The sequence below is a fragment of the Calidris pugnax genome, unplaced genomic scaffold (genome assembly GCF_001431845.1).
Source record: "Calidris pugnax isolate Ruff unplaced genomic scaffold, ASM143184v1 scaffold27, whole genome shotgun sequence".
Taxonomy (NCBI): domain Eukaryota; kingdom Metazoa; phylum Chordata; class Aves; order Charadriiformes; family Scolopacidae; genus Calidris; species Calidris pugnax.
Window position 1 is genome coordinate 6,920,650 of NW_015090893.1, and position 15,760 is coordinate 6,936,409.

General features: G+C 47.4%; 2 protein-coding genes across 2 annotated transcripts in view; both read right to left on the reverse strand.

Annotated features, from left to right (window-relative positions):
* The window catches only part of PCYOX1L (prenylcysteine oxidase 1 like), a 7,168-nt gene extending 3,770 nt beyond the window's left edge, over window positions 1–3,398 (reverse strand). Inside the window, exon 1 of the mRNA XM_014947801.1 lies at window positions 3,284–3,398. Coding sequence (XP_014803287.1) covers window positions 3,284–3,383 — 100 coding nt within the window. The 5' untranslated portion in view covers window positions 3,384–3,398. The remainder of the gene's footprint in view (window positions 1–3,283) is intronic.
* A 119-nt stretch (window positions 3,399–3,517) lies between these two features.
* GRPEL2 (GrpE-like 2, mitochondrial (E. coli)) overlaps window positions 3,518–15,760 on the reverse strand; it is a 12,935-nt gene continuing 692 nt past the window's right edge. The window contains exons 2-4 of the mRNA XM_014948037.1: window positions 10,419–10,587; window positions 9,463–9,544; window positions 3,518–7,738 (exon numbers count right to left, since the gene is read on the reverse strand). Coding sequence (XP_014803523.1) covers window positions 7,383–7,738; window positions 9,463–9,544; window positions 10,419–10,587 — 607 coding nt within the window. The 3' untranslated portion in view covers window positions 3,518–7,382. The remainder of the gene's footprint in view (window positions 7,739–9,462; window positions 9,545–10,418; window positions 10,588–15,760) is intronic.

The following is a 15,760-nucleotide window of genomic DNA, read 5'->3' on the forward strand; positions in this document are numbered from 1 at the left end:
GGCGGGCCTGCCCCGGGGGCAGCGCGTCGGGGGGCGGCGAGGAGCGGGGCCGGCAGCGGGAGGGGAGCGGGCTCGGCCCCGCGGAGCCTGGCCCGGCGGGGGACGCAGCAGATGGGGCCCCGGCGGCCATCCCCGGGGAACGGCACAGAGTCAGGGATCCCCCCGGCATCCCGAAACCGTGCCCACCCACACCAACAGCATCCCCCGGCACAGCCCCAGCGGGGGTCACAGAATCGCCTGGGTTGGGAGAGAGCTTTAAGATCATCTAGTCCAACCATTAAAAAAAAACCCCAACAATAAAATAAAAACAACAAAAAAACCCCAAACAAAACACACACCCCAACACTAAACCATATTCCCGAGCACCATGTCAATTCATCTTTTGAATATCTCCAGGGATGGTGCCTCAACCACCTCCCTGGGCAGCCCATTCCAGTGGCTGATAACCCTTTCCATGAAGAAATTTTTCCTAATGTCCAACCCGAACCTCCCCTGGCACAACTTGAGGCAATTTCCTAGTCCTGTCCATTCCTCCTAGTCCTGTCGCCTGTGACTTGGGAGAAGCAACAATAAAATAAAAACAACAAAAAAACCCCAAACAAAACACACACCCCAACACTAAACCATATTCCCGAGCACCATGTCAATTCATCTTTTGAATATCTCCAGGGATGGTGCCTCAACCACCTCCCTGGGCAGCCCATTCCAGTGGCTGATAACCCTTTCCATGAAGAAATTTTTCCTAATGTCCAACCCGAACCTCCCCTGGCACAACTTGAGGCAATTTCCTAGTCCTGTCCATTCCTCCTAGTCCTGTCGCCTGTGACTTGGGAGAAGAGACCGACCCCCATCTCTCTCCAACCTCCTTTCAGGTAGTTGTAGAGAGCAATAAGGTCTCCCCTCAGCCTCCTCTTCCCCAGACTGAACAACCCCAGCTCCCTCAGCCTCTCCTCATAAGACTTACTCCCCAGACCCCTCACCAGCTCCATTGCCCTTCTCTGGACCCGCTCCAGCACCTCAATGGCTTTTTTGTGGTAAGGGGCCCAAAACTGGACACAGCATTCGAGGTTGGGCTTCACCAGTGCCCAGTACAGGGGAATGATCACCTCTTGGGTCCTACTCACCCCACTGCTCTTGATACTGGCCAGGATGCTGTTGGCCTTGGCCACCTGGGCACACTGCTGGCTCATGTTCAGCTAACTGTCGACCAACACCCCCAGGTCCTTTTCTGCCAGGCGGCTCCAGCCACTCTGCCCCCAGCCTGGAGCGCTGCAGGGGGTTGGTGTGACCGAAGTGCAGGACCCGACACTTGGCCTTGTTGAACCTCATCCCGTTGGTCTGAGCCCATTGATCCAGCCTGTCCAGGTCCCTCTGCAAGCTTTTCTACCCTCCAGCAGGTTGACACTCCCATCCAACTTGGTGTCATCTGCAACTTACTGAGAGTGCACTCCATCCCCTCGTGCAGATTGTTGATAAAGATGTTAAAGAGACCCGGCCCCTCGGTGCCCTTCTCCATCCTCACACCCACCGGGGTGCTCAGCAGCATCCCACCCGCCAACAGCCCCATGGCCAACCAAGGGCCCCAAAGCCAGGAGCTCCCTCCTGGCACCACCTCTCTCCGTCGCGGTGCCCCAGGGCAGCACTTGGGCCAAGCTGCTGCTGGAGCACGTTTTCCATGTGCTCTGTCTGCACATGGGTGACAGCACGTGGTGCTCGGTGCCCGGCCGAGGGGAGCAGGCTGGATCCTGCAGTGGGGTGGTGCATCAGGCATTTCAAGCTTTGGCTTCTACTTTCTGCCCTCGGCCAACTCAAGGTGCCCAACAGCAAACAGCCTGTGCCACAGGGATCCCATCTGGGAGCCTGGGATTACAAAGGATGGGGAAGAACCAGCGAGAACTCTAGAACAGGTAGGACAGGTAATTACAGACCCAGAGCCCAGCGCTGGCTCCGCACCAAGGGACAAAACTGAGTTTGGGAATCCGTCATGGGAACTTTGTCTCAGGAGAAACCCAACACAAGCACAGGCCCCCTCCTTTCTCCCTCCAGCCGGGAGCTGCACACACAACCCAGAAACTCAGCTGTGAACATTTTTGAGGGGTGGCACAGGCAAAAAAACTGCCATTGCTGGCTCAGCCCACTCGAGTCCTTACAAGGGGCAGTATCAACCCACCGGGACGGGGAGGTGACGTTCCCAAAGCAGCCTAAAAACCTGGCACACAAATATCTTTGCAGCACGCCTCGGGTTTTAACAAGCTCCTACTTAACCGGCCCGATTTCGGCAGGGCTGTGGGCGAGGAGAAATCTGGCTGCAGCGGCAGGAAGGCTCCCGGGAGTGCAGGAACCCCCCCATCCATCACCCCCCTCCCACGGCAGACCATGCCCTGCTTGTGGGTGCCCTGCGGGACCCTCCCATGAGAAAAATGCCCTTCCTTCCCCTCGCTCACGAGCTCCAGTGCTTCTCTGCAGAGGGAGGTGGCTGTGGTTAGAAAACTCCCACCTCTCACTGCTGCTGCAGAGAAAAACCGGCCGAGCCAGAAATGAGGCAGCACGGCCGGGTCCAGGCAGGTTGGTGAACACCAAGCAATGCCCACACGTTTTAGACAGGGTGAGGAAGAGCCCCTGTAATGGGACACAGCCTCTGCAATCACAAGGGGACTTTGCTGGCAGACCTTTAGCACAAAAGTATAGGTCTCTCCCCATAAAGACATTTGTAAAGGGTCTTCTGCAAAGTTTTTTCTTTTTTTCCCCAGGGGCATTGGGAGCTTCAGGGAAACAAGTCACAGCCCATCAATGTAGCACCAAGTGTTTAGGAGACCAAGGCAAAACCAGGAACACAGGCCTGGCTATTTTTGCAGAGGACATCTGAAGGGAGAACGAGATCTGTTACAGTCACACCCCTGCAGAGAAAGCCTCTTCTTCTCTCCACCAAATCCTTGAAATCATGACCCCTTGCAGACACCACGTCGATACACAGCGTATATTAAGCCGCCTGAACTGAGCTGCCATACGGTAACGCCTGCTGCCACCACCACACACAAAAGGGGAAACATGCAGCAAAGTGGAGCTGTGAGAGAAGAGCACGGCAAAAATAAAACCAAATATCAAGTCTGTCAACTGTGAGCAGAGCTCTGCAGAACGAACCACCACCAGAGGCTGGCAGACAGCATTTCTCTACACCATGGTCCATGGTGGACTTCGTAGGAACAGAGAGAAAAGCTGGCACAGAAGTACCAGAGTGACACCCCCGGGCAGTTTATCAGTGCAGAAACCCCTCCCAACTCACCTGCACGAGGGGAGATGACACGTGCATGGGTGCATTTCTTGGAGTCCACATAAAAGATTGTTCTTCTCTTAGCATCTTCAACAAAGTTCTCCACTGCCATGGACTACAGCCCTGTTGTGGACAACCAGGGCAGGAACAGCCAGAAACCTTTCAATCCGCAGTCCCACCCCATTAAACGGGCCATGAGTGAGCTGCAGTTTGGGGGAAGGAAAAAAGGAAATAAAGCAACTGCAATTCTTTTTTTTTTTTATTAGCAATTGGGCAGTATCTGGACATCTAAAGGAAATCAGCCCTTTCCAACATTAACTCAAATGTCGTTGTCAATTACTTGCACCACTCCCACACTTCAGTCTTTGTCTTTCATATAATCAGAACCTTTGGGTAAACAAAGAGCACAGAAACACAAAAAAAATACAGTATATACAGGTTTCTCACCAACTAAATGAACTTAGATTTTTGGAGATTAGCGACACTTTGTTCATTTGACTTCACAAGTAATATCAAAACATCTCAAGTTTTAAAATAAAAAAATACTACAATATTCACAATATAAAACTTAAATACATTTGTTTAAAAATTAAAGGACTGCTAATAGCTATTGATTTATCACAGCTGTCTCTTTCAACAGAAGCTCTGCTGATGAAGCACTGAGAATTTAAGGTTCACAAAGCGACATTCACATTCTGCACCGCTCCTGGTCAGAGTTCAAACGCTCATCAGACAGCGCCGCTGGAGGCTCCTCCAGGAGTTCAACTCAAATCCATCCCGCTGTCGGGGTACAGGAAGGTCACAGACCAGGGCAAACCCCCACACACGGCGGGGCTGCCCGCTCCCCCCCGAGCAGGAAGGCAGGTCCCCACACCACCATCACACGCACGTCTGATCTGTTGTCTGCCTGCCCGGCTCCAGCTCTTCAGTTCACGGCTGGGCGAGCGGGGTGGAAACGACCGAGAGGTCCGTGACACTTCCTCTCCTCTGCCAGTCCGTCCCCGCTAACCAGCTCCTGTGCTCTATTAAACAGTCATTGAATAAAGTGGCTGGAGAGAAAACGCTCCTCCCTGGTGTAACTCTGCAGAGTGCAACAGAACCGCACCAGCAGGGCCTCTGCCCCACCGTGCTGAGTGTGCAAGCTTTACACAAACAGGGCGGACAAGGGAGCAAGAACCTACAAAGGAGAAAATTCAATCCACCCTTACGCAATCTCATCCACGATAAAAGAGATCATTAAGTGTGCTTGAAAGGCAAGAGAATCTGATTTTGCCTGGGAGATCTGGATTCTGCGATGGAATCCAGGTTTGGTTATTTCATTTTCACTTCACCGTTCAAAGGAAGCAGAAACTAGGACAAACAACAGCTACAGTATTTATCTCTTTGGTAACTTCTGTAAAAGTGTCTCTAAGCAATGGGTGCATCTTACAGTAATGATCATAAAAGCCCAATAAGATCCTGTAGAAGTTTCATAGACTGAAAAAAACTGGGGCATGAACTGGGAAAACAGCTTGCCCAAAATTAAACAGGGCCTGTGGGAGGGCAAGAAAGACGGCACAGGAACTGGATCCCTCAGATTCCTGCTCTGGCCACACAAGGGTGCCTCAGAGAAAGCGGATCCCAGACACACACGCTGAACCGATAACCTCTTATTACAGACAGAAGGTCAGGAGTGCATTTTAGGGTATTTCTTTAAGGCAAAAATGGGTGAATAGTAGCTGCGGAGACAGGCTGGCCTGGCAGATAATCCGAAAGCGGATCTGTAGTGCACCTTCACAGTCCAATGGCTCTGTGGGTCAGTTTAAAGAGGATGTGGATCTCACCACTTCTGGTCTCACACTACTTTTAAATCCAGCTCAGGTAAACCGCAGCCCTTCTATGACAGAAAACTACCTGTTGTGTAAAATGCCTTTGCTTTTGTTCAACTCCTTATAAATAAAGCTTCACATTCAAAGTTAGTTTCCATAACCAGCTCTCCCCTCATATTGCAAAAAGACTCAGCTGATAGAGCAGGGGCTGGAGGCAGCAGAGAATCCAACCACTCCTTCCAGCTGAAGACACCGTTTCCCCAGAACAGGCTGCAGACAGTCTTGAGGCAGAACAGCAAGACTTGCATCGCCACGCTTCGTATTTCACCTGTTCTTTGCCTTAGTACCAGCGTAACCCGGTGACCCAGCCACCATGCAGAGCAGCAAAACAATGAACAGAAGTCCTGTGTATCTCTGAAATTGCCAACAACAAGATAAAACAAGAGCACTGAACAAGAGGTTTGTCCAAAGCCATGAAGCACTGTTTCAGGATTGAAATCTGAAGCACCTGCCTCAAAACCTAACTGTGCAGAGGCAGAGAACCACACTTCAGAAAGTATCCACTACCGAGTCACCCCCATACAGCTGCCACTAAAGCAGCCTGGAAGGAGCATATTAGAAACGTGCATCTGCCTTAACTTTCTGGCACGAGAAGCAACTAGCTGCACACAGCCTCCCCAGATGAAAGCCTGTTGATAGTTGCTAACTGAAGGCTGTGGTAATCTCACAGTCCAGCACAAAAGCAACCAAAGCCTGTGAAGGAATAGGAGAACAAGCTTTCTTCCAAACCAAATAATTGTCAGGTGACAGATCCAATACCAGTAAGTAAAAAGGCAGGAATTAATGAATCTGTAAGAAACAACCTGAAAACAACCACTCCTGCCTTGGTTTTGCGTAGTGCGGGCTACAGGCTGGTTTATGTAACTCTTCTGTCATTATACTGCCTGCTGCTCTGTAAAGGGTTAAACCCTGATCTTACTCGGTGGCTGCATCCTTTCAGCTGAGATAAATGGACTCCCAGGCAAAAGGACCACTGGGAAATACATATGCCATGCTGAGACAACAACATGCCTCCAACTAAGAGGACGGCTTGAGGTCAGCTTTCACTTCCCTCAGCCTTCTGCTTCTCTTGCTTTCTCGTCACCGCTGCTAAAATTAGTTCAAGGGCACTTGAGACTTCTAGTAGAAAAGATTTTTCTCCTTGTGTCAAAACCCAAAAGGTTTGATATTTACTATGACCACACAAAAGTGGAATCTGAATGTGAACTGGAAGTTCGTATTATCCAAGTACCGTTATTGGAGAGCTGAGAAAATAAAACAGTCCAGATTTCCTGCTTAAGGGCACATCTCCATTTTGCCAGCAGCTGCAACAAAGAACATATAGTTTATCATGCTTGAAAGCTGCACAAATACCCATCAGGGAAGAAAGATTACTCTCCTCTAAAATATATTTTTTGGTTGGAGAAAGAGATTTTAAAACAGTTTTCTGTCTCCATCGAGAACCACTACTCCCTGTTTCACCTTTAGGAACAAGGAGGTGAGCTGAAGTTTGACCTGGAGAACAAATATTAACGCGTTAAAGTCTGACCTAACATAGGAATTCTCTTGAAAACCTCATCCCTACTCACCTCTAGAATGACAGAGATATCATTAATTCAGGATTGTTTTCCTGAAGAAAAAGCTGCCCCTAAATGTCATTTCAAGTCATCATCTTCATCCCCACCTGAGGGGTCCGGGGACAAGGAAAGACAACAAAACCATCCTGATAATAATACTCAGCCCTTTGGGCTTGTCTTCTTCTGAGTGCTTTGCAAAGAAAAAGCCTCATCACATTCCTGTGAGGTAGGTCAGTAAGTATTACTATATTCCCTTAATACAGATATGGAAACTGAGGCAGAGAAGTTACTTTCCTGAGGGCCACTGCAGGAGTCTGTCTCGGAGATGGAACCGGGAGACAAGATCCCTTAGCTCTCAGAGAATTTCCCTTTCTCTCCCGAATCTCCCCGCTTCCCCACACAAGTCTTAATGGAGAAATGAGCAACGGAGAAAGGGGCTACAGTGCCACATTTCTGACAAATAGCAGGACTCCTAGTACTACTCCACGTACTCCAAAAAGGAACGTTAAATATACAAGTACCTTAGAATTAATGGCAAAAAATGACTGCACACATTATAAAGAAGCCAACATACAATACAAACCTAGCTTAATAAATAAGAGTAAAGACATGCAGCTGCACTTGTGACTGAGTGCTGAGAGGTCCTCAGCTCAGTAAAAGTCCCAGATGCCAATGGGTAAGCCCATGTCATTCCTGTGACTCTACTGCCACGCCGACGAGTGCGTGTCTGATAGTGCGACCATGGAGTTTGTAGCCATCCTGCGTCACCAGCGCTATCGTGCCCGGCTGCATTCCCTCAGCTGGTACATGGCACACTATTTCATGGTCATATGGATCATATTTGCCACCAACAGGGTTCATCTTCTGAAGGCCGTGTTTGGCAAACACACTTTGCAATTTGGCCTCTATGAGAGAGAGGCCTTCATAGATTTTCTTCAGGGTTGGATTTGGATTACTAGGCTCTGCTTCTTCTGCGGCACTCTCAGCTGTCTTCTCCAAGATATCTGCTACCTCTACAAGGTCCCTGCAGAAACTCTGGATCCCTGCAGGCACAAAGAAGCAAGAAGTAAATGAAGGGCAGTTTATAGAACTACAGTACCAATGATGGGCACAAAGTCACAGCAGTTTGAGAGCACATATAAAGCTGCTAATTGATTTGAACCATTACTTTAGTGAGAGCAGACAGTGTCTTCTGTATCCTGTAGCAAAAGCTTTTCCATTACACGGGTAGTAATCTAAAGACTCCCCAAATCAAGGTATATGCAGAAAAGGTACATCTATACACATCAACCTACATATATATAGTATACCTGACAAAGCAGAGCATTAGCATTTCACTCCAAAAAGTTCTTGCAACTAAGACATGCCAATTAGGACACTGTTCCATTCCCTCATACAGTCCCACAGGCATAAATGTTTTGCCAAGCAACTCACACAAATGCCCGTGCACATGGGGAACAAACCCCGTGGGGGGGAGAGTAAAAATAATACATGACTGCTGAAAAGTACACCCACAATTTTATTCATAAGTTAAAACTAATGTGAAAGGACTGGAGAAAAATGGTCCTTGGGTCAGTCATGACAAAGTCATGTAGTCTTTTTTCATTAGAAAAACGAGTTTAGATCACATACATTTCCAGAAGTGGTGTATTACACTGTGCAGAACTTTCAGAAATATCATGCTCCCCCAGTCATCCAGATGCTGTAACTTACTGGAAAGGCACATTAGGAAAACAGAGAAAGAGAAACAATCCTTTGGCGCTGTCTATACCTGTACACACATGTTTAAACGCCCACAGAACAAAGAAGTGTGAAGGAGAAGCAACAAAGGAGCAGACAGAAGCAGACTGATCACCATTTCCTCTTGCACCAGAGTCTGTTTTAATGCTCTACAGATGCCTGTGCCTCACTCTATGAGCAACTTCTAATACAGAACCTCATTTTTCTTCAAATCTGAAGCTTAATGCATCTAAAATTCAAAAACCTAGGGGAAAAAAACCCAACAAACCACATCAAAAACAATGGTGCTGATTATCCCAAAACTCAACATCCATTTTGTAGCACATTGGATAGACTGGTAAGAAAAATACAGCAGCTCTAATTTCAAAGCTACTGGAATAAACTAACAAAAAACCTCCTGAGATTCATGAATTATGGAGAATAACAGTTTCTCATTTTCAGAGACGGTGCTGGCAGAGTGCAACAATTAAGCAGCAGTTTCTTCCCCTTTCACCTGCATCTGTTGCCAAAACTACAAATCAACTTCATTGATGCTAAAATAACTACAGCAGTTTTAAAGAACATCCCATATAGGAACTGACAACCGTTGTCCCAGGCAGAATCTGCCTCCTGAAAACCAGAGCAGAAGTGAAGAAGTTGTTAATGTAGTAAGGGAGATCACCGCCTGATGACACAGCTAAGGGTATGAAATACCTTGCCAGAGCCAGTTCTCAAAATACAGAAGAACCTATTAATTCCAACTAAGTCAGCAGAACTACACTCAATTGCACCTGGCTTGTTTTATTAAAAAAATTAAAATAAAAAAAAAATCACAAAACAGCCACTGAGATAAACCTGATAGGACAGCTGGACATACAGGAAAAATAGTGAGCAAACCCAGACACCAACAGTCCAGGCCAAACATCATGCCAGACTTTACAGTGAAGGAGGGCAGGGCAGGGAGAGAGAAAAGCTGTCCATCAGCATGTTATGCTCAGGCAGGCAGGCCTCCGCAGCAAACACAGCTCTGCCTCACTCTGCCTCTTACCAAAGAGCTTGGCATCTTCCACAAACTTCTGCGTTCTCCTCCGGACATTCTCAGAATCTGCCAAAGCTTTCCGGTATCGCTCCTGTAACCACAGCAGCAAGGGGAGATCCATCAAACAAAGAGGTAAAACCCATTTCCTGGCAAGCTGGCAATCCCTTAGAAATTATTTAAAAAGAGCCTGTTTCACGGTAGAAGGTTGTGCCGGGCTCCTGCATTTTCATTACATGTAAATCCAAGTCCCTCTCCTCCTGATCAACCAGCACAACTGGAACTCCCTCAGAAGACCCAGGTGAAGGCCAGAAGCACTGAGGGCACAGCTCAATTGAACGCCGCATTGTCAGGCTGCTGCTTTTTGCGTGACTTGCTCCCGAGACACTTTTTTCTCCAGCAGACCAGCTGGTGGTCTCAGCCACAGATCTGCAACCAGCTGATTTATCACCTGGTGCAGCAGTACTCTCAGGGGGATTATCTCCAGAATTGCCCACCCAGTGCTGTGGTACCTAATCTTCTCCTTAGTCACATCTTTTCTTCAAAGTCCCTATAACATGATCCCTACCATTCCCACCACACCACTATCACTGTCTGAGAAGGAAAGCCCTCTTCAATCTGGATCCGGTGAGACACAATATGTGATACTAATCAGGACAATGCAACTGTCGTTCCCCCATATAGTGCTGTAGAAGAACCAACCAACCCACCTCCAACGTGCCATTTTGCCTGCCAGGATCATACTATCAATGTCCTGAGTACTACTGACAGATGGTGTTTCTGGAGAAGGCAGACTGTAATTTCACAGTGCACCCTATCAGAATTTTAGGACAGCTGCTTTGAAGGCTGCCCCAGCACAGCAGTGTTGTGTGCGCATTATAGGGCTTACGGAAAATGATAGGGGTGAAAAACAGTTCGGTCAAGGGGACCCAACAGAAGCCATCATGATCCACCAGCAGCATACTCACCGTTAAATCCCGGACTTGTTCTTCCAATTTGATGGCTTTGTGCTCTAAGGCACAATCAGAAAGGGGATGCTTGGGCTCATCACGGGGATCTTCTGGGCCACACTCGTCTCCTGTACTTCTCTGCTGAGCTGCAGTGCTGAAGACACACGGGGATTCCCTGAAATACAAACTAGCGACAAAGAAGGAAAGTTAAGTAACAACAGGGTCAAAATGAACTCTAGTTTGTCATTACTAAAAGCAGGCTCTCTTAAAAAAACTAGATAGATAAAGCATTCTAGAAAAAAATTTAGTTCTTTTCAGAAAATATGGACAGAAACACAGAGAGACAGATGTTTTGAAAACATTCTTTTATTTTAGACTCATGTGGCACTACAGAGGCTGTATACCACTTCTTTGACATACCTTGAAAAAGCTCACATTTTCATAGGGAAACAAGTTGTGGGTTGTATTTTTGCCGACCTTCCAGTACAGGTGGACAATACCAGATGGCAAACTTCAGAAACATTTTTGCAAGGTAGTCTTGAAAAGCAGGTAAGTGATATAATGCTACTTTCACAGTTATTTTAAAAAACCAAATGTTCTGAGCAAAATTCAGTAAGATCTGCAAACCTTTGGCACTTAAGATAGGCAGGCAGAGCCCAGCCTGGTACCTAAGACGGTACAGTGACCACACCAGTGGGATGGCTGTGGATTTCTGTTCAACAAGCAAGGAAAGACAAACACATCTCAAACTTCTGGCTAACGGAGGATGCAATTCTCTGAAGCTCTGACCCGTTTGTTCTCCTGGGTGCAAACAGACACGCTACTTGGTGTACTCAGTTTTCCTCCTCCTGAGTGAAAAGGAGGAGAGTTTGAACCTTTTGCCAATCAGTTCTTCTCACAAAGTAGCAATTGTTGCTTTGATATCCACTGCACAAAGAACACAGTTCAGAAACCAAACAGAACTGTCACAGACACGACTAAGGTGTTTGCAGCCCAACTATTCTCCCACCAGGATGTTCACAGCTCCATTAGCTGTGTTTGGAAAAGGGACTGAACATGCCAACTGAAAATTGTCCCTAAAATTCTCCAACAGTTCTAAACACTTCAACTGCTTTTATCTCTACCAGCAATGACTGAGTCCCAAAGGCCAAAACAAGCCCAAGCCTCAAATGCTGAAGCTTCCCTTATTTCCAATTACTTTTTCATCCTAAGTACACTTTTAAACTAAAAAGTGCAGTTGTCAGTGGTTTGTGTTAGTACAGGAGGTAGAGCTCACCCAGGAGGCTGACTCCACAACTTGCAAATGAAATGATGAAACAGCCAAAGAGTCAGATAATTGGACTGAGCTCTATGAACACCGCCTAGGCGCTTAGCAGCTTATTCTATACTGTAATAATCTCACACGTTTCCCAAAAACTAGATAACAGAAATCTGGCTGAAAACAGTTTGGTCAAAAGATGATCAAAACCAGCATGCTAGACACTTTGAAAAATAAGTATTTTTCACTTCATTCTGGTCTTTTCCAGAAAGACTTTCACCTGCAGTATCAATGCTATCACTCCAAGAGTGAAATATGCTACATCACCTGCTTTTACAAACCCACCTAGACAGTAGGCAATACTCCTGCAGCACCAGGCCTCAGCCCACCTCCCTCTCGCGCCTTACACCAGGAACAGAGTCTGCAGAAGAAAGCTCAATTTATTTCCAAACCAGCTCCATTCAGGAAACACTTCAGCATACGCTTAACAAGGAAGGGTGTCTCCTTTTCTAGGAACACCTGGGCTCCTCCTCTGAGCAGGACTTTCAACATCTCCTCTAACAGAGGGGTTTTCCATATACTAAAGTGCACATCTACTGAGTGAAATGCAGCAGAAATGCACAGAAATCACTGTGCTGGCACCGACTCCACCTCCTGCATTTATACAGCACAATTCCACACTGCACAGAGAGGCTAATTCAGGCCCCAGAATCAATACAGCTGAGTTCACGTTACCAGGCCCACACCATTAAGGTTTCTCACTTTTCAGGGAGGCTCTATCACTCGGGTACAATGTCGCAGAAGTGCACGGCTTTTGTTTCTGGGTCTACCAAACCAGTCGTGAGACCTAAGTGCTGCTCAGCAATCCAGCTAGGCTGAGCCTACAGTGGCACCTGGAAGGGAGAGGTTTTCTCCACTTGTTCCATTACTGGAGCTGTGCAGAATGAAGGTTCAGGGAGTTAAACCAGCTGAAAACAAACCCTACAAAACAAAAAGACTTTTCTGTCTGTGCCCCTGAATAGGTTTGCTGACAGATCAGATGAGCACAAGTGCCTGTACAAAAGAGAAGACAAACACGTGAAGCCTGGTGAGATGTGGGAGGGAGACTATGGGGAAGGGGTGTCCCCCTTTGGGTGGCAGCCAGGGCTTAGACTGGCTCAGCCCTGTGGCCAAAGCACAGTTTAAGAGATTCAGATCTGCCCAAAGATCACCAAGCATCTCCTATCACTCCTAGCAGCCCAGATGTTCCCTCATTTGGTCTTTAATATAGGCATGCTAAACATCCCACAACACTAATAACAAACTTCCTTTTCCCACCCGAAGACATTTGCATATGCAATTTTTTTATTAAGTGGGTACTTAAAACATGATCTGTATGAAAATTGCTCCTTTTCAACACATTACATGCCAAATACAAGTCTGAAAGTGCTTCTGCTACATACACGTGTTCTAGAATAGAACTTTTCTCTCACTAATCTTTACAAAACCAGGTGAGGGTCTCTCACTAGGCTCCTTTCAAAGAGCCCACTGCACTTCTGGGCTCCAGGAATGCCAACACAGAAGAAAACCCCACATTTTAACCCTGGCTGAAGAGAGACCTGCATCTTGACCCCCATCTTGAATGTTTTTTAAGAACAACATTCGCATTGTTGACTGATTAACATAGCACTTTTTCCAAGTTATAGAAAGTAGACCAAACAGGAGGTGAGGATCACCAAGCCTTCAAAATCAATCCGTGAAGTTTAAACAACAACTGCAAAGCTCACCTTGTAAATAAAAGGTGTGTCTGTGGTAAGCAGCAACTACAAGCTTTGTCCTTTATCATCTCGGATTTCATTTAAAGAGCTGCAAGGATGGAAATCAGCCATGCCACAGATGAACCAAGGAACCTGAAATGCAGCTGAGAAAGCAGCCTTGGGAGGGACCTCACAGGTTATAGACTCCTAAACAAATGAGTTAACTCTTCTGCATCCAAGAAGCAAAGGGTATCGAGTAATTTCCCCCTGTGAGTGATTTACACTGCAGGGATGGGTGTGTTTCGGGGTGTAGGAGGAGAGGGGCAGGAATGAGCTGGTGCCTCAGCTACGGGGACCTGCCTACGTGAAGCAGAGAGCTGCCTGCATGGACTCCTTTCTCCAGCTTGTGAAACCAAGTCACAGAACACTCCCCCGTGCAGCCAAATGCCCCGGGTATCATGCACTGCTGGGAAAAGCCTGCCTTAAAAGTCTAGGCAAGAAACAAAAACCACAGACTGACTCCAAAGGGAATTCTTAAGAAGGACTATTATGACTATTATGCAGAATTGAAAATGCCGCTCAATTTACTTCTTCCTCCAGGATCAAAGAAACACTCCACTAAAAAGGGCAAGTGCTATTTATAGCCTGTCCACTGCACTGTGCTCCATCTTCAAAACACAGTCACAATCACGGCTGCCCCCAAAATAGGCAGAAATCCCACTGGAGAAAGTTGACACATCCTGAAGTGACAGACACGTGGAAGTTCCAGAACATGTGAGGGGATTACACAACTAAGCTGGTCATACAAAAAGATTTACAAACTGATGTCACAGAAAGCCAAATAAATAGATGTAGCAGAGAAGTTGATGGTATCCATATGGTTTAAGCCAGTTATCCCTTAAGATTAGAATTTAAATGATGAGAACAAATCTCTCTGCTGAGAACAAAGGTATCACCCCCCTTTCTGGAGCACCAGCACAATACTCAGCCATCCCAAACTGACTCTGTCATGTTCCCTCTGAACACAAGGGTCCTATCCCATCTCTCCTTAACACTTCCCCCTCCTCCTTCTCCTCCCAAATCAGCATGACAAAGCACGCAAGTGCTGGGACACACAGCAACATTTGCATTAGTGTTTTAGCTCTGATGCGCCTGCTTTAGAAGGAAATCTCCTAATTACCCCAATTACTGCCCTCTGTCTCATCAGGAAGTGATACCAGAGATTAATACTATGTGGATTCCTCTCCCATGAAACTGGAGAACAAGACTGCGCAGTGCACCTTAAGGTGGGATGGATGGCCGTAAACTGGGCAGTAGGCCCCCAGGCTGCAGTGAGTCCAGGGTGAGAAGCCCCTGAGATGCCTACAGGGTGGATGCCTTGGCCCCACCACCCACCGGCTCTGCTGCAGAGGGCCTTGGCTCCTCTCAGCTGCGACACAGGCATGGATGGCCACAGAGAGCGGGCGTACAAAGAAGGGTTTCACAGCCATGGTGGGTCCTGGCGATGCTCCACGAAGGAAGGCTGCTCAGCTCCTGTTGGACAAAGTCACCTATTCCAAACTTGCTGTGCACTTTGAGAGGGGCAAAGCAATTTTCACACCTATAAAAGCATGACTTTCAGACAGGCATCTTAACATTTAATCCCAAACACTGATGCCCCCACTATGTGCTGCAGAATTATTCTATTGCATTTAAATGCTCTTTTGGGTGATGTTTTTCCAGCGACAAAACTCTAGGATAAACTAGCATGCATTTTGACCTTTTTGGTTTTTTTTTTTTTTAATTTTCGCCTGCCCACACTTCACCTGAATAACCAAAACACTTGTTATGGATTTCACTTTTATAAACCACACTCCACAACGGCCAAAAATACGACCAGGCACTGTTTATCCATCTAAATATCGAAGCAATTAAACGCACCCACTTCCCGTGATGACCCAAAACACGGGCTGGAAGCCCGGGCGCTGCATCACGACCCAAAATAAAACTTAAGGAGCACTTTAAAACCCAACAGTCGGGGAATAAACGCTTCAGGTGGGCGAGACGCCGAAATCGCCCGTGGGTACGGCGGGGACAACCTCACACCGGGACTTACCGGCCGCAGAAAGCGCTTTTTCCCCCATAAAAATGAATTTTTCCTCAGGGGGCTGGTTATCCCAGTGAAGAGCTCGCTTACGGAGGGCCTGGTTTGGTTATCTTTTTTTTTTTAATCCCAGGGCCTTCTTGAGGAGCTAAAGGCCGGCGGGGTGTCCCTCATGAGGGGTAAAAGAGGGGGGTGAAGGGATGGCGACCTTCCAGCGGGGCTCTACACCGGCAGACATCGCCCCGGGCCCGGGCCCGACGCGGCGCCTCGGCCCCGCCGCCGC